The sequence below is a fragment of the Asterias rubens genome, chromosome 11 (genome assembly GCF_902459465.1).
Source record: "Asterias rubens chromosome 11, eAstRub1.3, whole genome shotgun sequence".
Taxonomy (NCBI): domain Eukaryota; kingdom Metazoa; phylum Echinodermata; class Asteroidea; order Forcipulatida; family Asteriidae; genus Asterias; species Asterias rubens.
Genome location: NC_047072.1, coordinates 3,418,365 through 3,445,712, shown reverse-complemented (window position 1 = coordinate 3,445,712; position 27,348 = coordinate 3,418,365). Strand labels below are relative to the sequence as shown.

At 39.4% G+C, this 27,348-nt stretch overlaps 4 protein-coding genes across 4 annotated transcripts; 1 reads left to right on the top strand and 3 right to left on the bottom strand.

Annotated features, from left to right (window-relative positions):
• Nucleotides 1-11,961: 11,961 nt before the first annotated feature.
• On the top strand, nucleotides 11,962-14,013 carry LOC117296768. Its single transcript, XM_033779814.1, has 4 exons — nucleotides 11,962-12,464; nucleotides 12,859-12,946; nucleotides 13,065-13,310; nucleotides 13,591-14,013. Exons 1-4 carry the CDS (start codon nucleotides 12,286-12,288, stop codon nucleotides 13,867-13,869), a joined length of 792 nt encoding a protein of 263 aa, XP_033635705.1. The 5' UTR covers nucleotides 11,962-12,285; the 3' UTR covers nucleotides 13,870-14,013.
• A 238-nt stretch (nucleotides 14,014-14,251) lies between these two features.
• On the bottom strand, nucleotides 14,252-15,455 carry LOC117296331. Its single transcript, XM_033779197.1, has 4 exons — nucleotides 15,366-15,455; nucleotides 14,984-15,051; nucleotides 14,740-14,835; nucleotides 14,252-14,603 (listed from the first exon to the last, which is right to left on the bottom strand). Exons 2-4 carry the CDS (start codon nucleotides 15,010-15,012, stop codon nucleotides 14,348-14,350), a joined length of 381 nt encoding a protein of 126 aa, XP_033635088.1. The 5' UTR covers nucleotides 15,013-15,051; nucleotides 15,366-15,455; the 3' UTR covers nucleotides 14,252-14,347.
• Nucleotides 15,428-17,569, bottom strand: LOC117296630. Its single transcript, XM_033779651.1, has 5 exons — nucleotides 17,353-17,569; nucleotides 16,780-17,013; nucleotides 16,510-16,586; nucleotides 15,957-16,064; nucleotides 15,428-15,564 (listed from the first exon to the last, which is right to left on the bottom strand). The coding sequence occupies exons 1-5, from the start codon at nucleotides 17,567-17,569 to the stop codon at nucleotides 15,454-15,456; spliced, it is 747 nt and encodes a 248-aa protein (XP_033635542.1). The 3' UTR covers nucleotides 15,428-15,453.
• Nucleotides 17,508-19,174, bottom strand: LOC117296629. Its single transcript, XM_033779650.1, has 4 exons — nucleotides 19,014-19,174; nucleotides 18,614-18,736; nucleotides 18,110-18,400; nucleotides 17,508-17,632 (listed from the first exon to the last, which is right to left on the bottom strand). Exons 1-3 carry the CDS (start codon nucleotides 19,172-19,174, stop codon nucleotides 18,112-18,114), a joined length of 573 nt encoding a protein of 190 aa, XP_033635541.1. The 3' UTR covers nucleotides 17,508-17,632; nucleotides 18,110-18,111.
• Nucleotides 19,175-27,348: the final 8,174 nt, after the last annotated feature.

Below are 27,348 nucleotides of genomic sequence, written 5' to 3'. Positions count from 1 at the left end.
TACCTGACATGTTTTAATTTGTGTATCTCAAGTGAGGGCGCTATTTTCGGTGTGGTCCAGCTGTGTATTGAGAGAGTTGCGCACATGGAGGGACCAGTTTTCTTTGGTCACGTGGGTGGCCCTGTTTTCTCCAAATGCAGCACAACCCAATGGGCAGACTAGTCTGGCACGCCGTGTTCGCCCATGAGTTTCTTGGGATCAAAATGGTTTCTAATCGCAAATTGTTGTTACTCTCCCAATACGGCTCTGGTGTGGTCCAGTGGTCTGAATGTACTACTTGTCCCTTCGAGTACTATAGAGGGCGTTAAATTTACTAATAAGGACCGTTTTGCACGGTGGAGGACACGATTGCCTTATGCACTAACGTCCGGCGGACGGTATTGCATAATGGAATAATGTTCGCCGGATAGTACTGCATGGAGGACATAATTGTATGCGCCACCGGCTCTAAATGCCACACCCACTAACGCTGGGAGGGGCTGTTTACAACAATATTGTTCTGGGCATGATACGAAGGATTGTACTACAGTCGCACAATGCGCACAATTACATTTAAGTCTATCCGCATGATAAAACATGCATAAGGCTCCATGCGTTACATTCGAACTTGATTATTTACAAGCGTATAGAATGACAATAACTGCATTGGATTTGCAAAATAGAGCTACATTATTATTGGTAGTCAAATGTAAACAGGAAGCAGTGACCCGGAGGGTTCTAAGGTCAGGGGGAATGGTTCAATGTGCATTTGCGTACGTCAGCCTCTGTATGCTTTATGGCGTTTGGACTGAGCAAACGCTTCTAGGCAGAGAAACGCATGATGCATACATGTATTCCATTGGACTGCAACCAATCCTAGATGCTTCACAGTCGTGTAGGCCCATGTACAAACACGTCAACTTTACTTGCGAGTTGAACAGCGGCAAACGGCAAAGAGTGTTTTCTTGGCTAAATTTAAAAACACAAACAGCTTGAAGCATGAAACCCAAGGGAATCGTCTCACCTACGAAATTTGACGACATCCTCACCGCCATTGGCGAGTTTGGAACATGGCAGAAGAAGTTATTTTTCTTTTCTTTAATGATCGGCGTAATGACAGCGATGAATGCCCTCGGACAAGTCTTTATGGCCGCAGATACTGACCACTGGTGTCGGGTGGCCCACTGGGATAAGGCCAATTGCACGACCGGTCAGTTCGATGACTGGGAGTGTCTTAAAGCAAAGAGGAACGCGTCTATCCCGCTCATTGTGACCAACAAGGAGACGGGGGAGAAAGACTACGATAGGTGTCACATGTACGATGTACGGAAGCTAGAATTCAAACCTGGAATGAATGCAACTGACTATACCAACAAAATTATAGACTGCTCCAATGGTTGGGTGTTTGACACTACGCAGTATAAGACTACTATCATAAGCGAGGTGAGTAACAAAGGCAACTTAACGCAAACTTCAGTATTCAAAACGTTTCTCATGGGGACACCAAATCGAAACGTCGATTTAAAACAAACCTGTTCTGGTCCCTTAAATTTCCCACAGATAATGTTCAAATCGTTGCTGGTATCAATCAATTTCGACCAAGTGAATCATCCTAATGTCACAATGTATCTAGAATTGCCCTACCCCTGCTCATTCAAATCTAAATAAAACAACTTTTGTTTTGTTGTTTTATTTGATATTCTTTTATATACGTGCTTATTTTTTGTGTGCTATCTCTTTATAAATAGCCGAATCGTGTCTGTCTCTCTGTATGTGTGTGTCGGGGGGGGGGGGATGTTATTGGATCTCCTCCCTGGATACCGCATCAAACCTCACCAAATTTACACGGAAGAAAGACGCTGACTTCGTCTTGACACTCATCTATTTTTAAACAAAAATCCGTTGAGAATTGACAGATCTATGAGCAAAACAGGGGCAGGTATTATAGCACGTGGGACGGGGAGAGGAAGGGGCAGGGGACGGGGAACGGCACTTATCACGCAGCTCCATTTTTTCATGAGACATGCATCCGTCCTCAAGCAAATTATGACAAACTGAATAAAAAAATCAAGCTTTGGTTACCGTTACAATAACAAATAGCCGAAGTTTAACCACTTAATTTCAGTTATTCTTTAATCATATGAAGTCATTTGATTGGTTTAGTGTAACAAATGGCAGCTTGCATGTGTCACACATGTGCTTTACAATATCTTTAAAGGATGCGGATACTTTTTCAAAATGTCCACAGATTTACATTAAACTTACAGGATTTGAAGATAATGATAGTGGAAAGCTTCCCATCAAATATTACTAACTAAGGTTGTGTAGTTTTTGAGAAATGAGTAAAACAAGTCACAAACTAGTTTTGGTCTCATGAGACCAAAATTATACCAAAATCATAGCATAACTGGTTAATACGTTTTTACATGCTAAAACTGAAACGAAAATTATTACTTTTACTCATTTCTAAAAAACTACAGCACCCCAGGAAGTAAAATTTCAAGGGAAGCTTTCTACTATCACAATCTTCAAACTGTGTAAGTTTAATGTAAATCTGTTGACATTGTGTTTTTTGTTAGGAAAAGGTACATATACCCTTGAAAACGCAATTTGATGGGTGTTTCCTGAATATTGTTGTTCTTATTAAAGACAATTCACACCATTGGTAATTGTCAAAGACCAGTCTTCTCACTTTGTGTATCTCAACATAATAGATAAAATAACAAATCTGTGAAAATTTGAGCTTGATTGGTCGTCGGATTTGCGAGATAACTATGAAAGAAAAAAACCACCCCTGTCACACCTAGTTGTGTGCTTTTAGATACTTGATTTCGAGACCTCAAATTCTAAACTTGAGGTCTCGAAATCAAATTCGTGGAAAACGACTTCTTTCTTGAAAAATTACGTCACTTCAGAGGGAGCCGTTCCTCACAATATTTCATACTATCAACCTCTCCCCCATTACTCTTTAGCAATTGAGGTTTTATGCTGATAATTATTTTGAGTAATTACCAATAGTGTCCACTGCCTTTAAAGAGACAGTTGACAGTAAAACTTACACTAACACTGATTTCTTGATGTGATCTGATGATGTCATTGCTACTGTCGTCACGTGGTCATTGTGTAACGCATCACCCCCTCGCACTACGATCATACAATCAACAGTGCACATTGTTTATGCGTAGCAGGTATTCAGGTGTGCTAACTGCCCAGTTTACCTGCCTAGTGGGACCTGGGGCGGTATTCACGAAGCTTAACTTAGTGGAGTACTTAAGTTTTCACTTAAGTAGCTATTCACAAAACATCTAAGTACCCCACTTATCTTAGTGCCCCACTTAAATCTAAAAAAGTTAAGTTGTTGAGATCAAGTTAGTGCACATGCGCAGAAAACATACGTCATCAATGGTTACTATGGTGATTCAGAGGCAATCAATTATCATTACCCCGAGACGAGAATAGTTGAATACTTTTTCGCAACCGTCGGTGCCAGAGAATGACGGGAGTGGATGTTATTAAATAAATTCCTCTCCTTTTTTGTGTGCGTTGGCCTCACTTATCAACGCGCGCGTCCCACTCTTAATATGAAATTACACGTGCATTAAATGATAGAAAAGAAATATGTTTAACACTTGACAAAAATGTTACACGCGCGCGATTTAACAAAATAAATATTGGCAATGGGTTTGGCAAAAAACGGGAGGAAGCCACAAAACATCGAAAGGATTCAGGTAAAAATGTGTATGAAATACTACATCGTTTTATTGTTCTAAAGGGTTGTACTGTATACAGCAAACATCAATCAACCAATCAAATCCGTCCACCAATCAATCAATCATTTGATAAAAAAAATATTGAACTTATGGGAAGTAAGCAAGCAATTAGGTAAGATAATAAATAGGTATATTTGATATAAATTATAGCCTAATCATTAAAGGGAAAATTCTCAAGAAAGCGAAAGAAATCGGTGAAAACTGGTATGAAAAATTCAATATTTGTCTGCATCATAATAACAAAATAAAACAGCTTGCCTTGTTTGGACAGTATTAAAAGACCATCAGTGGCTACAGCCAATGCCGCAGGACCTAATGAGTACTGGGTTTATAATATTCATCAGAAGTCATAATTCCACAGGATATTTTAATCTTACAATGTGTTGAATTTTATCATCGGTGTACGCAGGATACTTCCTGCTCCATTGAAACAGTGGGACTATGTCGAGAAAAAGCGATGATTCGAGTCAAAATTAGTTAGTTGTATTTGTGCATTTATAATAACATTAATTTAAAATAAATTAGCTTAATACTATACTTAAATAGCGATAACTGCTTAATTAAAAACAATTATGTTGTGGAAAGCAGTTCAACACCGGCAACCCCTTCATCTGAGACTGTGAGAGCCAACAACAGAGCATTCAATGACAGGGTCTAGAAAGAGAGCAATAACAGAACAGGCCAATGATGAAGAATACGGGAAGTTGCTAACTAGTTTGTTATTTATTGTTATAAATCATTGAGCATGCTGATGCGCTATGTGTTTAGATTTTGTGTTTTTTTTGTTTTACAAAAATGAAATAATGCGTCGTGTGAACACCATTATTTTACTACGATATTTGACATGCAATGCTGTCCCGCGACTCTCTTCTTCACGAACTGACCTAGTTAATATTTGATTTATGAAGATTGTTTCATAATGAAAATAGTTTTATGAAATGTAATACAATTAATGTATCGATCTGAGTGCGTGTGTGTACAAACAACTCAGAGTAGTATTCTGTTGTGTCATAAATCAATGGAGGACGTGTAATCATAAACAAGTCATGTCTGTAATCAAAATTGTAAAGTGCACTTCTCATTTTTCTTGAACACTTGGACTTGAACTTACTGGAAATATTAGGGTGAACCACATAGTTCCTGACGATGTTGCAGTTTTGTTGTGGTGGATGTTCCGGTTGGGGAAGTTGCCGTTCCATCGCAAGGTCATCCTCAAATTCTACATCACGAAGGACCCTTGTTGTTTTGCCAAGTTTTGGTAAAAAGGAAGTACTGACTGCACACGCTACGATAACCGGCAGATCCGTTCTGGAGAAAGCCTGGTTTCACCTTGTATAAATAAGCAATGGAACCGTCGTTTCCACTGACCGATGCTTCTCTCGACAATGCTTTGAGTTGTTCTGTGATGTTTAATGGAAATTCAGATTTTAAGTTCTTGTGACATTATTTGCTTGCCGAATAAAAAATAATATAAACTGAACATTGATCGTTTTTTTACAGCCAAAATTGACTTTTTGAAAAAGTAAAACACTCACCTGTGTGCTGTATATCTTGTAAAATCAGCAACCCATTCGACATGAGCTTGCTGAAACAATATTCTTGATGATTCTTGCCACGGATGATTGAGAAATCTTTATCGTATCTCTCCACGTTGGAATGTTCCACATGCATTGCTTTACACATGAATAGCGCAGGATCGTTCAGTCGGTGAGTCAATTTTCTCTCTTATAATATTAGCTTAGTAATAAATAAAACACCGTTTCTATCCAGCCTATATCGTGAGTAAAGTTCACCGTCGGTGAATTCTGCTATTGGATTACTCCTTAAACGAAATACTCTCTCTCTACGATGAATTTTATCGTTAAAATTTCGGCGGTGCGCGACAAGCAAAAACAAGCAAAAAAGCGGCCATGACACCCTAGTGCCCCGCTTAAGTCAGCTCGGACCACACTTAGATTTAAGACGCCTAGCGCAAACAAACAAGGACAGGGTAATTGTATTGAGACGTCACTCTTTGTTTAGCAATTGAGATTGACACAAAGTTAAGATCAATCTTAGTGCTTTGTGAAATCGACACAGTGCGCAACGCTAGCGGGACACGCGCGTAGCGCGGGTTTCCCGCTAGGTATGAACTAAATACAGAGGTTTCGAAAGCATCAAAAAAGCAAAAGCCAAACTGTGAAGTCATTTTAAAACTGACCAGAACCAATGTTGGCCAATGCGCGCTTGTTGTCGTGCCATACATTTGTCGTTTGAAAAGTTCAAAACATTTAAACGTTGATCGGATCGGCAATCTTTACTTCGTCTTCAAATTAATGTTTGTAAAATGCAGTTGCTGAATTATGTTGGGCAATTTTGATGCAAGTGTGTTAAAACAATTAGTTGTCCAATTACTTGTATTTTCTTTGACTGACTTGCAGTTCGAGCTGGTTTGTGCGAATCAGGCTGGTGCAAGCTTCCTCCAATCTGTCTACTTTGGTGGGCTTCTTTTTGGCTCCATTGTTTTTGGATCAATCGCAGACTGGTAAGTTAACAATCATTAGACTGGAGGGGACAGCACATTAGATGTCCCCCTCACTTTGTGATATTGTTCATTAGAAATAAGCAACAGAGAATTAAAGTTGAATACCATTTTCTTGACGCAATATTTTGTATTACAGTTTTTGTGTAAATAAAAAAAAGGATATAGTGATAAAACAGTGATTTGTTTTTTCGATTTAATTTCCCCCCTGATGGACCAAGCCCAGAATGGTATTTTGGGCCTATTTTCGTTTATATAGATGTAGAGACACGTTAAGGAGAGCCGGTCCTCTAACTAATAAAGGACGCGCATTCGCCAAAATACAATCAATATTAACAATAAATGAACAATGACAGTTAAGTAAAATATATCAAATAAACTTCTCCTGTAGGTTTTAATGGTAACCCATAGCAAACAACACAAAAGGTTATAACACTACAGTATATACATTACATAACATTACACAGTGCACAGTGTAAGTTCACAAAAAGGTCAGCACACACAGGCTAACGGACGCACGTGTGTGACAGTGCTGCCTGGCATACATACTACACATGGTTTTACAAATAAAACGATCCAAATAGAGAGCTACAAAATGACAATAATTAATTGGGCATTAATGAGGGTAAAAACACAAAATAATACTCACAAATATCTCTACAACTCTATTGATCCCATATAAATAGGTTTTTGGAGCATGGCCAGAGCCATGCTCCCTATAAAAATAGAGAGAATCACAGACCAAATAAATTAGTTGCTCTTCCAAGTCGAAGCTATAGAAAAAGAGAGTGAATGTCATGTGACATCCCCAAAAGTAAACTTTATTCAAGTCAAACAATGAGGGCGCACTTGGCGGATCCCTACCAGAGCCGTATATTGGGAGAGTTGCGACAACTTGCGATTAGAAGCCATTTTGTGTCCAAAACAAACGCGCGGGACCAGACTAACGTGGACTACACCGCGAATTAAACATAGGATGCGACGTCCCACGATGACCCGGTTACCTCGCGCGCACGAACAAAATCCATCGTTTTGTATCGAGTAAAAACAGAGATTTTTCTTTAGTTTTGAGCAGATCAGCAGGGAAACAATGTTCTGCCATTCAGGTAGTGATAAAAAATCGTTTAACCTTCCACCCAGGATCTTGTACGTTAAAGTTGTATGCATGTGAAAAGTTTGTTATGATACTGACTGAACTCATGCTGAGTCAGTCGGCGACTGTGTAAACAAGTTTAAACAATTATACAATACAATACAGTGACAAATGTGGACCATGTCATTTCTGAAATTCTTAACTCTTGAATATTTAATAACTGTTTACATAAGAATGTACAGGACAAAACACTGGGAAGAAGAATGCCTCAGTTTGTTCATGGTGGTACTGAGTGATTGAGCATGAAGGAAAGATTTTCTTCCTGGTTTGGAGCCAAACATTTGTTCAACGCCGACTCTGTCCGTGCATGGAGGAATGGTCCGTGTATCTACTGTTCACAAATGCAATGGCTAATATAACAAAAAATTGTCAACAACAACAAAAACCAAAATGAGCCATGACTATTGTTTAACTCACACACAGTGAGCCAGGAATGGCTCCCAGTCAAAACTGGGCCAGTGGCTCAATGTCTTTTTGTCAAAAGTTTTTAGCCATTATTGTGAACAGAGGAGCAGACATGTTTGGCTCAAACTGAGTTTTTTTTTGCAGTGAAAGATTATATTCATTGTAAAAACATACATAATACAAGTGTGGAATGTAAAGTAAGCCAATACTGTACTTTCCTCTGTAGATATAATTTTTAAATATGTTTTATACTAAAAATGCAGGATTACTATAGTTGCAATAACGTAACACTCCTCCCAACGGTATGAAGCCCCATTGGTGCCACTTGACAAGTGCATTATGTTTCACTGAATGAGATGTATTTCACAGCACCGCCACTTATATCTGGCGGCCGCCACTTAGTAAGTTGCGGCCGCCACTTATTATCTTGCGGCCGCCACTTAGTAAGTTGCGGCCGCCACTTATTATCTCGCGGCCGCCACTTATTATCTTGCGGCCGCCACTTAGTAAGTTGTGGCCGCCACTTATTATCTCGCGGCCGCCACTTATTATCTCGCGGCCGCCACTTATTATCTTGCGGCCGCCACTTATTATCTCGCGGCCGCCACTTATTATCTCGCGGCCGCCACTTATTATCTCGCGGCCACCACTTATTATCTTGCGGCCGCCACTTATTATCTCGCGGCCGCCACTTATTATCTCGCGGCCACCACTTATTATCTCGCGGCCGCCACTTATTATCTCGCGGCCGCCACTTATTATCTCGCGGCCGCCACTTATTATCTTGCGGCCGCCACTTAGTAAGTTGCGGCCGCTTCTTATTATCTTGCGGCCGCCACTTAGTAAGTTGCGGCCGCCACTTATTATCTCGCGGCCGCCACTTATTATCTCGCGGCCGCCACTTATTATCTTGCGGCCGCCACTTATTATCTCGCGGCCACCACTTATTATCTTGCGACCGCCACTTAGTAAGTTGCGGCCGCCACTTATTATCTCGCGGCCGCCACTTATTATCTTGCGGCCGCCACTTAGTAAGTTGCGACCGCCACTTACTATCTTGCGACCGCCACTTATTATCTTGCGGCCGCAACTTCAAATCTTGTAATTGAAAACAGATATTGGGGCAGGTTGTCATTCATAAGGACGTAAAGTCGTGCAATTGTTGTCGGCATTTTGCAATGTTTGACAACATGGAACGGGATTTATTGATACAAGTTTATTTCCAGCTTGGATTAAATTATAGGGAAATCCTGTGCTCTTTAGCAGCGAATCATAGAATCATAATCAGTATGCGGACCCTGAAGCGTGAATTGTGCAAGCTTGGACTTTTCAGGAGAAAACACAAATCTGACTTGTTAGATGTGGCCATGTTCATTGTTAACACCCAGACAAACCAAGGAAATCACCAAGGATACAGATGGCTGCATTCAAAATGTGTCCAAGCTGGGCTGACCGTGGACAGGGAAACTGTACGTTTGCTGCTGAAAATTGTAGATCCCGAGGGAGTTGAAAGTAGGCTCAGAAAGAGACTAAAACGGCGTGCATACTTTGCGAGAGGCCCAGATTTCCTTTGGCATATGGACGAGTATGATAAATTAAAGCACTACGGCTTCTGTATTCACGGATGCATTGATGGCTTTTTCCCGGGCTGTAATTTGGCTGAAAGCTTACACCACTAACAACAACCCACAGGTGGTAGCAGGTTACTACATGGAGGCAGTAAGGAATCGCATGGGATGCCCAAAACTTGTCCGGGCTGATCTAGGAACAGAGAATGGCACTGTACGAGACATGCAGATTTTTCTGAATGGTAATAGAAAAGCGTTTCTGTACGGAACGAGTCCACACGATCAGATAATAGAACGATGGTGGGGCACTCTACGAAGAGAATTTGCACAGTACTGGATGGACTTTTTTGGTCTTCTCAAAGACGAAGGGTATTTCACAGGAGACTTCATCGATAAGAATTTGCTTCAATTCTGCTTCATGAAGTTGATTCAGGTAATTAACTGGAAATCTTTAAGTTACGTAGCACATATTTGGAACTAAAAGTAAAAACACAGAAATACAATTTACGTTTGAACGAATAGGATTAGTATTGGCCGCTTTAACTTGCTATTTTTAAGGCCAAGAACAACATTTCTTGTTAAATCTGTATATTTCACACAATAGATCACTATTATGTATCGTGGGGATCCTTTTGAAATAAGGCAGTTGCCGCAAGCCAGTAGCAGATTGTTTGTTAAACGAGCTTAAATGAAACTTGTTAAACCCTTACAAATGCCCATTTTGGGGGGTTTAATATTAAAGATAGTCTTCATTTTAAATTTGATGTATATGCACAATGTACGTATCGCTTTCGTGTACTTATATTGAGTTTGAGGTTGTATTGGATCACTTTCATGCCCCCCCACCATTTTTGTCACGAATTGTCGTAAGGTGTATATTATTTGTGAAATGAGAACTCCATGTCGGAATTACCTAAATATCTATTCTCGTAACATGTCTGCGTAAAACTTTTGAACTGAACATTGTGTTTTTTTTCTTTTTCAGAACGGTCTTGATGAGGTTGTCCACATTTGGAACACCCATCACATCGCCAGAACTCGAAATGCAAACGTTCCCAATGGTCGGCCTTTAGTCCTGTATACAATTCCAGAGCTGTCTGGCCGAACAAGTTTCCGAGTTGAAGTGAACCAAAGACAGATACATGCGTGTTTACAGCACTGTGTTTCAAGGGATTTTCCCTGTGATCAGGATGTTTTCAATATTTGCCTGCAGTTTATGACAGAGAATGAAACCGTGTATCCCGAAACACCCGAGTCTGCCCTTGAGTTATACCTCAATTTACGCAACCACATTCACAGCGAACTCAACAACTGGCTAGCGTAAAGAATGAAAAAATACTAGATCCATTGCCCAGTCCTTTTATCTGCACGCTGATATATCTGTATCTTGTAGATTTTGTTTATCCAACCCACATCTCAGGTCCTATACAGCCAAAGACTTGACTAAATGTAATGGTATAGGAAGTAAAAAGAAAACAAAATGTGCATTTGAATATTAAAATAATTAACACAATCGGCGACGGGAGTCACTTGACTCGTAATTGGGATAAATGTAAACAAATCAACCAAGCGCACGCTCAGTGTGCAAGGAAACGCATGGCTGCTTCCGAGTGCATTTGTTGGGACTTTTTGATCGCCGGTGAGGGTGATGGGAGTAATAATGAATTTCACATGATGTAAGTTCCACCAATCGAATAGACCCTTCCACTAAAATATTTAAATTGACCTTCGCGCGTGCGCATTATGTGTTTGGTTGGCAAAAATGAGGGAACATCGCATCTATTTGTATGGGGGTAATGGCGACGTGACGCACACGCGCACAGTGCGTCTTTTTTGTGCACAACTCTATCGCGTTTGCCAACCAGTGGTGTCTATACGTATTTAGCATATCAGTGGAAGGGTCTAGTATTACATGGATCTGTATGTCAGTTGACATTTTCTATTCAACAGTTAAGTCCGGTTCAAACTTCCTGCGAATGCGAAGGCGATTGAATATTAACGTCACAACTCTGTTTTCGCTGCGAATAATTCGCAAGAGTTGACCGCTCAACTGCTGCGATATATTCGTTGCGAATTTGTGACGTCAATATTCGCTTGGCATTCGCAGGAAGTATGAACCGGGCTGCGTATTTTTTTTTACATCGCAGCGAGGGGTTTTGTACTGTAACACTGTCAATTCCGTCTTGAGATAGGAGACTACGTCTAACTCTAAACCCTAACCCAAACCCTAACCATGTATCTGTGTACAGCACAGAGGAAGATTCCGAGTAGGGCTAACCCTAACCCTAAACCTAACCCTTCATAGGCATAAATGTTTGTAGTCTCATCTCAAGACAAAAATTGGCAGTATTACAGTACAAAACCCCTCGCTGCGGTGTAACAAAAATATGCAACCGGCATTTAGGTTCTTGACCCATCGCAGTCACGATTGAGCGTCCTAAAGTCGGACTTGCGCGTATTTATTATGCTTAATTGGCACGCGCAGCAGAATGGCATTGGAAAGGCACGTGCGTGTGTCAGTTAATTAAAACAAGTATTAAAGGTACACACCGGCTTACTGTTTACGCTAAATAATGATATATAAAGAAAGACAATCAATGTTAAGATGGTTGTTGTAAAAAAAAAAATCAAAGTGGCCCTTAATTAATGAAAAATAGCCAAAAAAAACAAAAGAGGTCAAGGGTCAGTGTATACGCTGTACCAGCCGTTTCGAGTGTGAAATTTACGCTGCAATATCGCGCGACGTTGCAAGTAGACTGGTGCTTTGATTGTCAATATTATCACTATGTCAAGACACGAGGATCCAGTCTGCATATCTCCAGCACGTGTGTAAACATAAACACGGTCACACGCACACACACAGCTGTAAATGTATTTTCTTCATAAACAATGGAAAACGTTCCTTCGAAATCCAAAGATCGTGGTAAAAAACATAAAGCCAAAGCTTCCAAAGCTGACAAATCATCAAGTAAGAAGTCTAAAAAACACGATAAACCCGTTAGGAGCAAAGAAACCACCAACACTAACAGACAACGTCGCACCGTTGGGCAAACCACTGCTGACGATGGGTAAGTACTCAAGTTGAGAATAATGAAACCAAATTTTGTACAAAATGTATTGGTTCATTTAGGTAGGACAAAAAGAAGGAGTTTGAGGAATTTGGGTTAAGACTATATTTTACAAACGAGTATGGAGAGTCTGCAGAAATGCTGTGTTTTATTACATGACTGAAAATAAGAATGGTTGAGGGTTGTGCATGTTGAGGGGATGAAAATTTATTAGAAAATAATTTGAATGAAAATATATCATCTATCCTACCCTTGTTCATATTGTCTACTCTTACATTTTACAAAGACTTGTTATATCATGTGCATAATATGACTTGTTCACATTTTTGCACTTGTATATTATTTTATTTAAATGGATAATTATTGACAAAACAATTACTTTCATTATTTACAGTCCTGTATTAAAAAAGAGCAGGCGAGGACTGAAGGTCGGGTCAAGCGCTTTATCAAAAACCAGGGATGAGAAAGTGCAGGAGATTAAGGTAGGTCTCTTATCATTTTGAGTTTGAATAATTTCAAGCCTGAACCCAAGTGTCATTCTACACCCAAGTACAAATGAAGATAAGCCTATGTGCACTCCTTTTTATACGAAAATTTCAGGATCTGGTTGAGAACATGGATGAGGATGGTAGAAAGAAACTACTCAGTGATGTTGCGGAGAGAATGCCTGGTGTTGTTCTGAATTTAATTGAACAGCAGTCATCAGGGCCACCACCAGCAACCCATCCTCATGCATCCACAACTGATCCAGGCTGGTGTGTCTGTGGACACTGCCGAGAGATGCCCACTGATGCTGAGCGTCTATGCTGCAGACAGGTCCCTCAAAGATGCATTTCAACTCTAGCTGTAAGTGCAGTTGTAACATAAACTTCCCAAATATTTTGGTTTACAATAAATGTTGAAGTATAAATCCCTGCCATCTAATGTAGTGTGTACATGTAGCTGTAAAAGTGGTTCACTGAAGTAAACAATAAAAAATGAACTAGCTTTAAAAAAAGTTAATCGAAGGATTGAATGGGGCCAGGACGCAAGGAAATATAAAAGTGAGACAGTGACTTTATATTTTTAAGTTTTGATTAATATTTTAATCATTTTATTAAAAAATATTATCCTTTTTTTAAAATAGATTATGCAGCATCTGGTATTGGACCATCATGTGTTGGAACTTGCAAGATTGCACCGAAATGATATGCTAGGGCAGAACGACAACCCACCGGTTGAAAATGATGAGTACAACAGAAGAATGAGACACTCTGCATACAGACAATTTGTGCTTTGGCAACATGGCCGACTAGGAGCAGGTAACAGAGTTACCATACCAAGCTGTTGTGTTTGGAAAATTAGAGATACTTTTCCGGATAGATTTGGACAATATACCGGATTCATTCCTAACAGGTATAACTAAGCCCCTATAACCCTTGGGTGTGCTTGTCTGTCATTTATTCACATTTTTACATGTGATTATATTCACCGTATTTTATTTGATGTAGCATATAGGTCATTTCATGAAGTTGGGACTCGGTAAAATTTGGACTGTTCCATTTCACTCGGCTTTGCCTCATGAAATGGAACAGTCCAAATTTTACCTTGTAGTAATATTCCTCCCATTCCACTATGAGCCACTCAATATTTGTATAATATCAAACTATATGTAACCAATTCAACCAGAAGATAGCAGTACCAGATAGTGACCAAGATTGATCCTGATCCCCTATTAAAAACAAATGCAGACTTGAACACCCCCCCCCCCCGACCAAACAAAAACCCATCTATGAGGATGAACCCCCCCCCCCCTTTAAATAACTTGAATTGCTTTGTTGGGTGTAGTATTGTTCCCCAAATATGAATATAAATCTTTCTGGCACAGCAACTCATGTTGTTATTCACTTTTTGGGAAATCTTGTCTGACGCTGTTTGACCAATTGTTCTGTTGGGGGTGGAGGCATGGGAGCAATTGTAGTAGAAATCAGTCTAGCATCGCCCTCTGGGATAACAGATTTCCGGCTTAGTGGCTCGCTGTCATTGAGTCTGCCTTGGAATACTCTTGTCATCAGGTTTTTGATGTACATGTACTTTTTGGTTTCCAGAACAGGCTTCACTACCCAAGTCTTGCTGTGCTTGGAGTAGACTCGGTGGTACCTGAAATTTAACCATTGTTACAGTTTGATAAGTTATGAAAATAATACTCAAGGATCTTATAGTTGCACTTTTTGTTATAGCAGAATGTATGTATTTGATTTAATAAAAAAGAGAAACAATCACAAACAACACTTACTGGAGCTTTCCCTGAGCATTTTTCCGCTGTTTCCTGTGAAGATGCTTTGTGTAATCAATTGCTGCCAACTGATTTCGTGCCTTGTACACTGGACCACTGCAAAGTAAATAAATAAATGTTATTTACAGTGCAGTTTACAAAGGGGTTGTTAGGGGCCAAAGTTATAAACGTTTTTTAACTTGAATCCCTCTTTCACTCGCACCCCAGCCCCCTTGGAAGTAAACCATTGAACACTTTTACATACCTGTAGGCAAACCGCTTAGAACAGTACATCAGAATATTATTGTGGAAGGATTCAAGCTTGCCAGTTTGCTGTGACAATCCAACAAATACATTTGTGAGTCCTCATAATTACACAGAGCATCAATTCTTTGGAATTTTCCAAAACTTCTCCTTAACACTGCTGTTAACATTTATGTTCACATGTAATATTTTCATGGGCATGAACAAAGACATTGTGATCAAACGACAGAGTGTGCCAGATGCTTGTGGTGTGTAAGACATCAGAAAAAAAGAACAAACCAACAAAGAACAATCTTAAATTACATTGGAAGCGTTAGCTTTTTTGACTTGTCTTAAAAAGTAAATTACTTTGTGGATGAAGTGTGACAACAAATATTACTCACCGAAAATTTACATAGTAGGGAATCTTCTTGAGGAAGGTTTGGTTGAGGACTATTTCCTGCAGTGCCTTATGTGGTGGACTATCAGCTTTCAGGATCTTAGACTGCCATGTTCACATGTGACAGGGCCATAGCCTTCCCCAAGTGTAGACACCCACTGGTGGACACCCGTCACATGATGAAGAATGCCTCTCCACCGCATCTACAAGACAATAAACTATGAATTAATCACCCAGATTACTCATCCAAGCCAGAGCAAGACATTCAAAAGTTGTGTTCTTGTGTGTTTTTTAACAAATATTTTAATCGTTTTGGTGATAAGTTCTCAGAAGGTGTATCTGGTGAATGCATGATTTTTAACAAAATGGTAGCACATTCATGACTAAACCTGCTATTATGCTAATGTTTTCTTGAAAAGGTTGGTGACTATTCTCTCTTTCGAGCCTCAGTTTCGCTACATTGTTTTGAATGTAAAAAAAAAAACAAGATGGCTGCATGCAGGTAGGGTTCTTTTTCATGTCGTAACAACCAAAATGATCGAAGCAAACACCATCAACCGATGAAAAAAATTTAACTGAATTTGTAAACACTTACCAGAAAAGTCTTGGCATTGCCATGCGACAGCTCAGCACATCGCCAAAAGTGGGTTACGATGTCTGAAGTCCATCGCAAAAGCTCACGATTGCCTGCTTTCTGCGCAGCCTGTAAATTGAGAGGTTAGAGGGGTTATACAAATTATCCAATACCGAGAATGAAATAGAGTTTGCTCTAAAGTATGCCTTTCTAAACTAGGATTTTCCCCAAAATCTAATCGATTGGTCCTTTTTCAGTAACTTCCATTCCAATCCCACATAGACTCTTTTTGCTGGATAATATGCACACACACTGATAGCTTTCAAATGGGTGAAAACCTCAGGTCAACAACATTGGCGTAGTTCCTAACCAATTAGAAAACGGAGAAAACAAAACTCACATCCACTGTTTCAAGATTAATTTTACTGAGCAAATTGAACATTTAAATTGAACATTTAAACTGTTTAAGAACTTAATAAACATTCTTAGCAATAACAGTACTTGAAGATAAATAGAACGTTTAAACAAAACTGTAAAAGTTTACTTAATTTTCAAAAAATAAATTAACACTTACTTTGGTTAGTTTCTTTGACAGATTTTTGGCGGCATGCCACACATCATAGGAGTGTTTCAGACCATTGTATTTCTCTCCTATAAATTAATTTGAAAAAGTACACCTTAATCATTACCATATTGGAACAGTCCACACGAGTAACATCCAAATCAATAATTAAAAAGTCATTTAAAAAAAAATGCATTTAGCAACATACTGATTTTGGACATACCTTCCAGATTGTTTATGTGTTGCTTGTGAAAAAACAGACATTGTAATTAAACTACTTACTCATTTTCTTGGTTATGGATGAACTTGAATCAGTGCAAACTTCAACAACTTTCAACTTGCGCTGAAGATCATCAAGGGCTTCAACAAACGCGTCGGTCTCCATGTTTGGAGATTTCCCACCGCACTCTCGCTTGTCCTTGAAGCCCATTCTGAGGATGCTGTCATCTGCCTCATCTAGCATTGTATATGTGCAATACTTGGCACTGAAACCTGGACTATCATTACGCGTGTCACCTGAAATACAACAGTAGGAGAAAAATAACTTGGATTTAATCCTTCTATTGACATGGAACTCTCTGTGCTCAAGGGATCATCTTTGATATCCCTCCAACATCAGGGTGTGAAAGGCCCGGTGTTTAGAACTACATAAGGCCTTATTAATAGGTTTTGGTACGGTAAGTAACATCACATTACAGTAATTAGGCATGTGTTTCATTTTGTACTGGTTCATTTTGGCAGGTCGCACTAAATAAAAAAGCTCTTTTTATTAAAGCTCACTTTTGGAGGAATTGGATTAAAAGAAAAACACCTCAACGGCTGTTGGGCATTTAATGTTTTAAAATGCAGACTTACCACAAATGACTAAATCCTTGTCTTGTCTGCTTTCAATGGTCTTTTGTTCTATGCTGGTCCACAACTCATCAACTGCTGGTACAACGTAAAGCCGCTGGACCTGGAAGAACTGTGTAGAACCTGGGCATCCTAGATTCATGAAAGTACACATCATGTGAACTTTAGCATGCTGGCTCCCAGAAAAAAGAATGGCAGCATCCATGGCAATGTCCCCCATGTTGACACCATTCAACTGTGGTTGTGTTCTCCAACTCTTGCATTCATGAGTCTTTGTGCAATTCTGTAAGGATATCGATCAAATCAACAGTATAGTTTATCTGTGTTACATTAGGAATGTATGTAGCATTGGACCCATCAACAACCCGATCCCTCACATGGACATGGGTTACACTTACAGCATTGATCTTCCTATGATAATTTTTTTTCTATTAAATTATGTTATGTGGTACAAAAGGACAAAACTTCCTTATGTGTACCCCATAAGGCCCATAATCTGCAGAACATTTGTTGGGTCACAAAATTAAATACACTACATTACATTTGTTTTAAACCCACACACCCCGAAGCTGGTGCAATAACAGCCAAATGATAATGAATACATGTATATTGTCATTATGTATAAATTGTTTGACATCTTGAATCTAATGGCAATCTGGCCTTGTGTTAGGCGACTTGTTCAATAATTTTTATTTATTTTATTTTTTTAAATAGTGCCCCCTAAACATGTATATGTGTAAGGAATTTAGGCCTTGCGAACCTCTAACTCGCCCAATAAATGGAGGCTGAAGAACCATGTTTCTTCAGTTGAGGGACAGCAACTTCTCCACAGCCTTTCATCCTGCATTTTGGTTTTATCATATTACACAAAGCCAGCAAGTTGTCATGGTACACAATGGCCAACTCTTCAGTACTTGAAGATACCCGTTGTTCTTGCTCAAGACTAATTCCACCGTCCTCATGCTCATCACAGTCACTCTCCATGTCAAAAACAATGTCAGCAACAGAAACCTCTGGTAAATCTTGCATTTGTCCCTCAAAATCATCGAAGCTGAAATTATTAGAAAAATACATGGTTGGCATGATATAAATTGTAGTACCAAGTATGGCCAAGTGCTACACAAGGCTCCATGCACAAAGCAAGGCAATCTGTAGGGAGACAATCACAGCCACATTTCAGTGTTCACAAACCTGTCTTAGTAAGACCATTGGTAGGTGTGAAAATACATGTACATGTACCATGTTAAGGACATTGATGTCCTACCTCATTGTCAATGTTGATAGTGGCTCATATGTTTCATCTACACTGTCGTCGCCTTCTTCTTGTTCGGTTATTTCCTCAATAGGACACACATAGCTGCCTTTCTGCAAGTAGTTAACACTTATGCTGTAATAAACAGAACAGATAGTGTGATGCAATTAATCGGTGCAGAGAGTGTACAAATTGGACTTACGTAAGGACCAAGTAGGCTCTGGCGATACTCACTGAAGAAATAGCCAAAAACAAATCAACCTGAGAATTTTTATTTTAAAGGAAGTATGATAAGTAAATATAACTGAAACAGGTGCATCATTATCCAAGAACAAAATAACTATTTATTATTGCACAGCCTGCCCTCACCTTTCCTGACTAACCAACTTGTATTTCAATAAGGTGAACTTACTCATAACAGCCTTGCTCATGTGATGTGATAACTTTAGAATGAGCTGTCTGGAGTGCATCAACTGGATGCTTTGGAGATGACTGAGGAATCTCTTGAATGCCTGATAGTTGACTCGGAGACGAGAGACTGAAAAAAACAACAGCACCATTGTAATCAAACATCAAGCACAAACACATTCTATTTTACAATATGAAATGCAAAATATTAAAAAAGATCCTTGCCGTTTGTTTGGGCTGACCTTATTTTTTGAATGTTCAAAGTTTTAAAACTGACTCGTTTCAATTGAAAGGATGGGCTTGTGAATATGAAGACTAGACAACTGTCTCTGATCATGGACTAACATTTGTTACCTTCTGTTGCTGTGGACACTAGAAATGGAGGGAAAGCGCTGATGATGGCCTAGAGTTGCTGGAGTGGATGCATGTCGGCCTGTAGTAGGCAGTGATGTCGTCTCATACCTATATAGACATAATCCCAAAATGACAATTGTTGCTATTGTTCATACCTGGTTTTGGCAAGAAAAACAGCATTTATAACATTAATTTCTTCACATTCATGTGTCGTTATGTTTGTTTTCAATGTTTTTTTTTTTAACAATCAAACTGAATATAAAATTGAAGGTCGATATTTTTTTAGGCCTATGTCAACACTTATGTTTGAAAACGTGCGTAGACATGATGGAGTGTCAACAGCAACAGCCAGCGACTGTCATTTCCAATTTGTAAAATTGTCATATTATTAGCACACACTGAACAAGAAAATTTTCATTTTGCAAGTATGTTGTAAACAATTACTTTGACGGTTAGCATGTTTGGGCCATGGGAGACCTGTTTTAGGCTGTGTTTAAATGTAGATTAGAAAAGGCGAGAATTAATTAATTATTGGAAAGATCGACATCTATAAATAATTACATGAACGTTAGTCTAACACTAACACAGCGCCAGCTAGTCGTCGTGAACATCGGACTTGTACAAAGAGTATATTGACGTCTTTACTATGTTTATTGACTACCTCGTTGATTGAAATAAACCTAGGCCTATCCAAAATTATATGAGACAAACCTGTCCATTAAAATTCTGGCAAAGAATGCATCATTCATGGTGTCATCACGGTCACCGGTGAGTCTATCCCTCATCATCGTCCATCGTTTTACGTTGGCTTGACCAATGACTTATGTCAAGCGAGCATCCCGTTGTCGTCGAGAAGAAGTGACCCTTCTTCTAGCAGCCTTTGCGATGGATGTTGAGCGTTTTTCAGTAGAAGACTTTTTAGGACGGCCTAGGCCACCGACGGGGTTTTGTTGTTTTGGGGGAGTAGTTGACATCGTGGTATTCAAGCAAGACCGTGTCGTTCACCGAGACTGCCGAGCTACGTAACGTGGAACAAACAGCTAGGTGTACAGACTAAAACTAATGATAATGAAACGTAATCGATAGTCAGGTTCCCTTCTATCATGCATGCTCGTAAGCTAGGCCGTCTAAAAAGTCTTCCAGCCTCGCGAGCCACGGCACTGACCGTGGAATAATGCGTCGGTGTACTATGAGTCTCGTGAGCCCCGACGCTCTTGCACGCCGGATCACGCTTCCATTGACCGGACTCTATGGATTAAGTTTTTAAGCACGATTTTTCATAATTATGTATAATTTGTATCCATAATATGAATACATGCTCTCTTTTGTCAAATACTCATGAACAATTTTTTTAAAATCACAGTTGAATTTGATGCAGTAATTAACTTTTATACGGCTGGAAGTAAGACCACCTCCAAAGATCACGTGATTTATCCGAACCAAAAAATCGGTTCGGAAAAATCACGTGACCGTACTTTTTTGAAAAATGCTCAAAACGGCTAAATTTGATGATTTTATTTTAAGGACTGTTCTTCTTCATTCCTGCAAGACCGTTGAAGTCATATCTTAGTCTATTTTGTAGCCCAAATAGCCCAATTCGGCCGGTGTGTCCCTTTAATGATATTCAAATGAATTTTATTGGCCAAAACAACACCAATCATACATTCATTCACCACAAATGACAATAAAAATGTGCTGGTCACCAGCCAATATCGACCTCATGTTGACAAATTGGCCAAAATGCTTTGCGCAATAAGCAGGTTTTTAATATTGCTTGTTTATTCTGGGTTTTTTTATAGAACAACTGCGAATTTCAAGAGCAACACGCTGTGTCTTGTCACTTAGACAAACTGTAATTTAGTTACAAAATGACGCAAAAAGGAATACAACATGACAAACAAACTGTCCACTTTTCAAACATCCCCTTTCAGTCAATTGTTCATTTTCAACTCTCCAACGAAACAAGTATTGTTCATCTACTCGGTCCATCCAGATAGTCATATTGGTAGTTCAAGGGAGCTGGTTTTTGCTATTCTTCTTGCATTTCCTAACAGTACAAGCGTGTACTAAACAATGTGGCTTATAGTTCATGATTGTTCTACATCCAGCACATAATGATCTCCATAGCTTGACGTTCAGAATTCAACTAGTGCTCATCCTGAATTAGTTTGGGCTGTAGCAAGTTCCACCAAGTGAGAAGGACGAATGGCAGTGGCTGGTGCTTCAATGCAGGAATGCTGATCATGTAGTGTTGGATATCTGTTACGTTGGTACGTAAACGTTTAAACAGCTACCTGAGCGGAAGGTTTTTAACGGAAATGGTATTTAGACTTGTTTATAATGCACTTGTTGACCATTTTAATGTAATTGATATGTTTACACTTCTGAGTTTTTCGTAATTATCGATTAAAAAATCAGACCCCAACCTAAAGGTTTTGAATAACTAAAAACACTTCTGCCGTTGAGAGCGCGCGCCAAAGGACAATGCCGCTGACGTCATTTGTGGGAGTTTGCTTTGTTATACCTCCACGCTGCAACAAAGCGGCTTTACAAATTGGAGCTCCCAACTATGACGTTTTAAGAGTGATTACGTAACGGGGCTTTTCGAAAATCTCTCAGAAAAGCACTGGATAAGGGTATTCAAAATGATTGTTTTTTTACACAATCAAACCTATTTATAATCATATGACTCGATTTCCTAATTCATTGAAAACATTTTAAATGGAATTCAGCAAAGTTCACGACTTGACATTTTCGTTCAAGCAGGTCTTTAAAAAGAAAGACAGTTTTGAAATAGTGTAACGTACTGCCAGGGTCCTTGTTTGCTCTGTAGCCAAACGCAGACAGAAAACAAACGAACTCAAATTCCGTTCAATATGAAACGCACTGATTTATTTAATACTTCGAGAAGAACAACTGATTCCATGCTCACTCACTGAACTCAACATTTGGTCTGTCCACACATCTTAATCATACACAATACATTGTATAGAAAAGGCGCCAAAACAACGCATCCGGTCCGCGCACCTGGATAATCTCTTATAATTATGTTATACAATGTTATACATCATCGATAGTTCGTCCAATCACAGAACAGTTCACCAAAAGTTCAAGCCAGCTGCCGTGGGAGCGTTGTCCTCCAAGATCCGGCGGGGCCACTCCAACGCACCGGCGGGGCGCACAGTTTCAGTTCGTTACAATAGTCTGGATGAACTTAACACACAATCAAGTAGCTGAGAGTAGGCCTACTACTACAAAAAAACCCATGAGGGGCCACTAGCTCAGTCCCACCAGCACCACTTGCTGAGCCAAAATGCATATTGTTTTTCCAGTTGGTTTGCATTTTTTCACAATGAACGAGTCCAAAATTCCCTGCAATGTTTTGCAGTTAAAATTTCCTTGCATCATACCAAATAATTCCATACCGAGTAACAATTTTCAAGCCCTAATAAAAGCCCAAATAAAAACTATTTTCAGCTAAAAAGAGTTTGCAAGAAAAATCTATGTCAAATCGTCAGAAAATATATACAAAAAAATGTCCATGAAAAATGTTCAAGCCTTCACACAATGCTGTGAATGTGAGACCATGGAGCACTCCGAAACACACGCGGGTTGTCTGTGTGTGTGGTGCACGGGGGGAATACAAATCAATATTTGTTGTACATGTACTCTGAGCTAGTTGGAGATAGGTCAAGTTGACGGAATAGACATGATTGATAGAACTAGTCGGAAAATACAGCAAAACTGACTTGAATAACTAACGTTAAAACTGTCAAACTTATTTCTAAAAGTGTCTGCATTGAATGACCAAACTTCTCATGCATTGACGTCTCTCTTGGGCCCAATAGTGATCTGACTACGGAGGGTTAAAAATCTTATGCAAACTCTAAATTTTCGGTGAACAGTGTGCAGTGTTGTAACAATGGCCTTTACGACCCGCGTATTCGCGTTGTCAACGACAAGGTAAAAACTTATAATTTTATGCTAATTTACCGAAAGCCAACTGACACAAAATGGTCCTTATTACGGTACTCTTCATTAAAACCAGTGAATTGTTATTTACTTACCGCCACAATGAACAAAATCTTCGAATCCTCACTGCTTTTGTCGACAGTAGCGGCAAAGTACGTTAGCCATTTTGTTTTGTCCATTAAATTGTTTGCCAAGCAAAGGTACTTCGTGATTGGTTGCTTTCTGATCACGTGCTTCAAAGTTTACACAATAGACCTTTCTTTTGTTTACAAACATTGGGGCGAAACCAGCGCATGCGCAGTTTCTGGTTGGCAAGTTACTTTATAAAATGTCGCCTGACAGTACATGGAGACTTTGGGCTTACAACTTATACTACAGTACAAACAAGTCGCTATAGAATCGTTCATTTCGTGAAGAATTTCAGATTCAGTAGTCAGCGCCGATGACAGTTGTGAGTGCTTGGGTTGTGATTAAAACAACTGGATATGTGGTTCTGCGCAACTTTGTGTATGCATGGCAGGGTAAGCCTCTCTGTCACGTTGACCTTGTTGACGTTCTTTATTAAACTTTTAACTGAGGCAAGCGGGCATTTGAAATTTGTATTTTCATTTAAATTGTTTTTAATTTCAAACTAGGCATAGGGCCTATCTCTGTTATTTTGGGGAACAGCGTGAAAAATACGTAGGGATCTACACATATTTATACCGGACCACTGTTACTTAGTACGTTGTTATTTTTGTTAAATTCGAGAGCCATTGCGGTTTTCATTATGAATCATAATTGCAGTTGAATTGCAAATTGATAGATCAGGGGAATGGTAATTTGTTCAGTTCACAATCACATATTTTGGTAATTCAATTCAGTAACATTTATTTCAATGCTGTCATTCATAAAAAGAACAATAAAAAAGTTTCCTCAAGCAAACTCGCCCCACCGGCCAAACTATACATACTGTGGACAATCACTCCATATCCGGATGTACTCCTAGTATGGAACGCCAAAGAGGCATTTAATCATCGGTGATTGCCGTTTGCAAACGGTGATCAAATTTGTCATCGGTGGTGGTCCTATGCGATCGGTGATCAACTTTAGCAATCGGTGATAAAACACGATCGGTGGTCCATTTTAGCGATCGGTCATGCATATTCATGATCGGTGATGGTATTAGCGATCGGTCATGCATATTCTCGACCGGTGATGGCTTTTTGCAATCGGTGGTCAACTTTAGTGATCGGTGATGGCTTTTGGCAATCGGTCAACTTTAGTGATCGGTGGTGGCTTTTTGCAATCGGTCAACTTTAGGGATCGGTGATGGCTTTTTGCAATCGGTCAACTTTAGGGATCGGTGATGGCTTTTTGCAATCGGTCAATTTTAGGGATAGGTGGTGGCTTTTTGCAATCGGTCAACTTTAGCAACCGGTGATGGAATTTTGGGATATCCGAATTTTGCTTCCGGTCGGTGCAGGCCTACTTCAAAACCTATGATTGTGTAGATTGTGGATATTAATTGTTGTTATTTTCTAGTTCACACCACCGTGGAGGAATAAATTACACTCACCAGCGGGTTGACTGACGTGCCAAACATTTTTAGAAGAGTACCATTTTATAACTATGTAAGGGGGAACGCAACAAACATCAAAATAATTAGCTCTTTCTAAAAAAATAACAATAATAACAAATGGGTAGGAGAGGTTGTGGAAGGGTATCTATGTCCCAAAATGTTGTCGTCTTCCGGAAATGGTGTATGCCGGGGAAATACAAATATTTATATTCAGTGAAGGGAAATGTTTTTGAACAAGAGTCTTTACCGATAGTTTTGTGTGTAAGGGAAAATCTGAAATCATACAAGTAGCCCTGTGTAAACAGACCCGGATGTGAGAACATTATGACCGCACAAAAACCGTTTTTGATGGCAAAAACATTATGTGCATCATGAATTGTTTTTTTTTTTAGAACAAGCACGTACAGATAATAGTAAAACCGGGACGCACTCAACACGTTTCATAAAAGGCAAGGTAAAGTATTATACAAATATTTCCTTTTAATAAACGGAGATCGAGGCATGTATTAATTTAAGCCAAAGCGAAAAACGTACTGTATAAAGTTCTTAATTTAGGGGGGGGGGGGGGGGGCGCAAGCGGAACAGGTGTTATAAAGTACTTAAGCGGAAATAATACAGGAGCGAGAAATTCTAAACCAAATCCGTTGTCAGGCGGGTGGAGGGGTTTTGAAAAGGAAAACACATGTTATAATCGGTGTGGTATCTGACTGTATATTGATTTGTGGTTTTCCAAATAGACAAAGCAATGGTTAGAAAATTAGAACAGACCTTGATTTTAAATGCATCTACACTGAAAAAAGAGTGGGGGCCTGGAATAGGAGAATTGGAGTCTGGAAGAGGTTGAAAAAATCACTAAAAAAAAACTTTTATCCGGCGATAATAATGTCGAGCCATTAAATACCTTTAATGGATGGCTCAAGAACATAATTTTCAGTGCTTTATATAAGCTGCACTTCATCAGTCACCATTTTTTTTGCTAATGAAAGTTTTGCAACAAGGAGAGACTGGTTTATTTGGACAAAGAGGATCCAGCAAGACAGGTATTTTTCGTTTGTTATTGGTATTCGTAGTCTCATCTAGGTCCAAGCACTGGTTTAGTTTTAGTTGTGTGTACCCAACTCTAGTTTCTGTTGATAGGTCAAGCAGGATTTGCAAGTTCTGTGCTTCCATTTTGTTGATTGTGTTTTCTTCGGTTGAAGCTTGCAATTTAGCTGGAATTAGTTGGTCCTTTACGCACTCGTACCACTAACCGCATGCGGAGGCCGTCTGGCCGACAGCCTTGTCGGGTCTGTAACATCCGGGTTTAATGTGTTTCATAAAAAAATTCTAACATTGGAAACAAAATGGGGGGGGGCTCTCTGATATGCTAGTGTGCAGCTCATGAATATGTATATCTTTCGTCAGACCTATCAGACAACACAGGATGTGAAGCAAATGAATAATTCATTTTGACGTCCAATCACGCACTTCTCTTATCACAACCTTTGGACCCTATCATGCTCACTGAGCGTCCGTGGTGGTGGTGTGATGTAAACATGTCTCGTCTTTCGCGGGCAATATGATCATGAGTTGACCGTGGGAACTCTTCCCTTATTATAGTAATGAGGTCAGTGACACATTTTACGCCAAGTATCACCGATGATTATTTGCCTCTTTGGCGTTGGCGCCACGCCAAAGAGGCAAATAATAATCGGTGATGATATTTTGCGTCCGGTGCAAGCCTATTTCAAAACCTATGCTTGCAGATTACGCCACTCACCAGTCTGTTTGACTGACTTGCCATACATTCATAGAAGAGTCCCATTGTATAACTATGTCAGGGGGACGCAACAAACATCAAATTAGCTAGCTCTTTCTAAAAAGTAAAATAACAACGGGGTAGGAGAGGGTGCGGAAGGGGATCCATGTCCCAATTGGTTGCCGTCTTCCAGAAATGGTGTGGGAATACAAATATTTTAAAACGTTTTTTGAACAACTAATACGAGTCTGTACCGATAACTTTTCTGAATTTCATGATTGCTCTATGAAATTATGACAAAATACTCTCATTTTGTTTGACAAGTGACCCTACTCAGATTTCTCACATATTCGCTTTTGTTTTGCCATACTTCTTGGTTGGTGTGTCTTTGTGTGCATATAGTTCAGGGAATGAAATTTTGCCCCTTTGTTCAAAGGAAAAGTTAGCTTTGTTCAGAGGAGAAGTTGAAACTTTAGATACGGTAGATTTACAGATTGAGTTTGGAAAAGAAAATCACTAGTTTTTGTATGAATATTTGAACTGGAGATTTCCAAATTCTAGAAGATGATCAATGAAGTGAGACCAGTCACTCAAGTTGTCCCCCAAAACATTCATATGATGCACATAAACATTATGCTTTTTTCCATCAAAAACGGTTTTTGTGTGGTCATAATGTTCTCTCCTCCGGGTCTGTTTACACGGGGCTACTTGTAT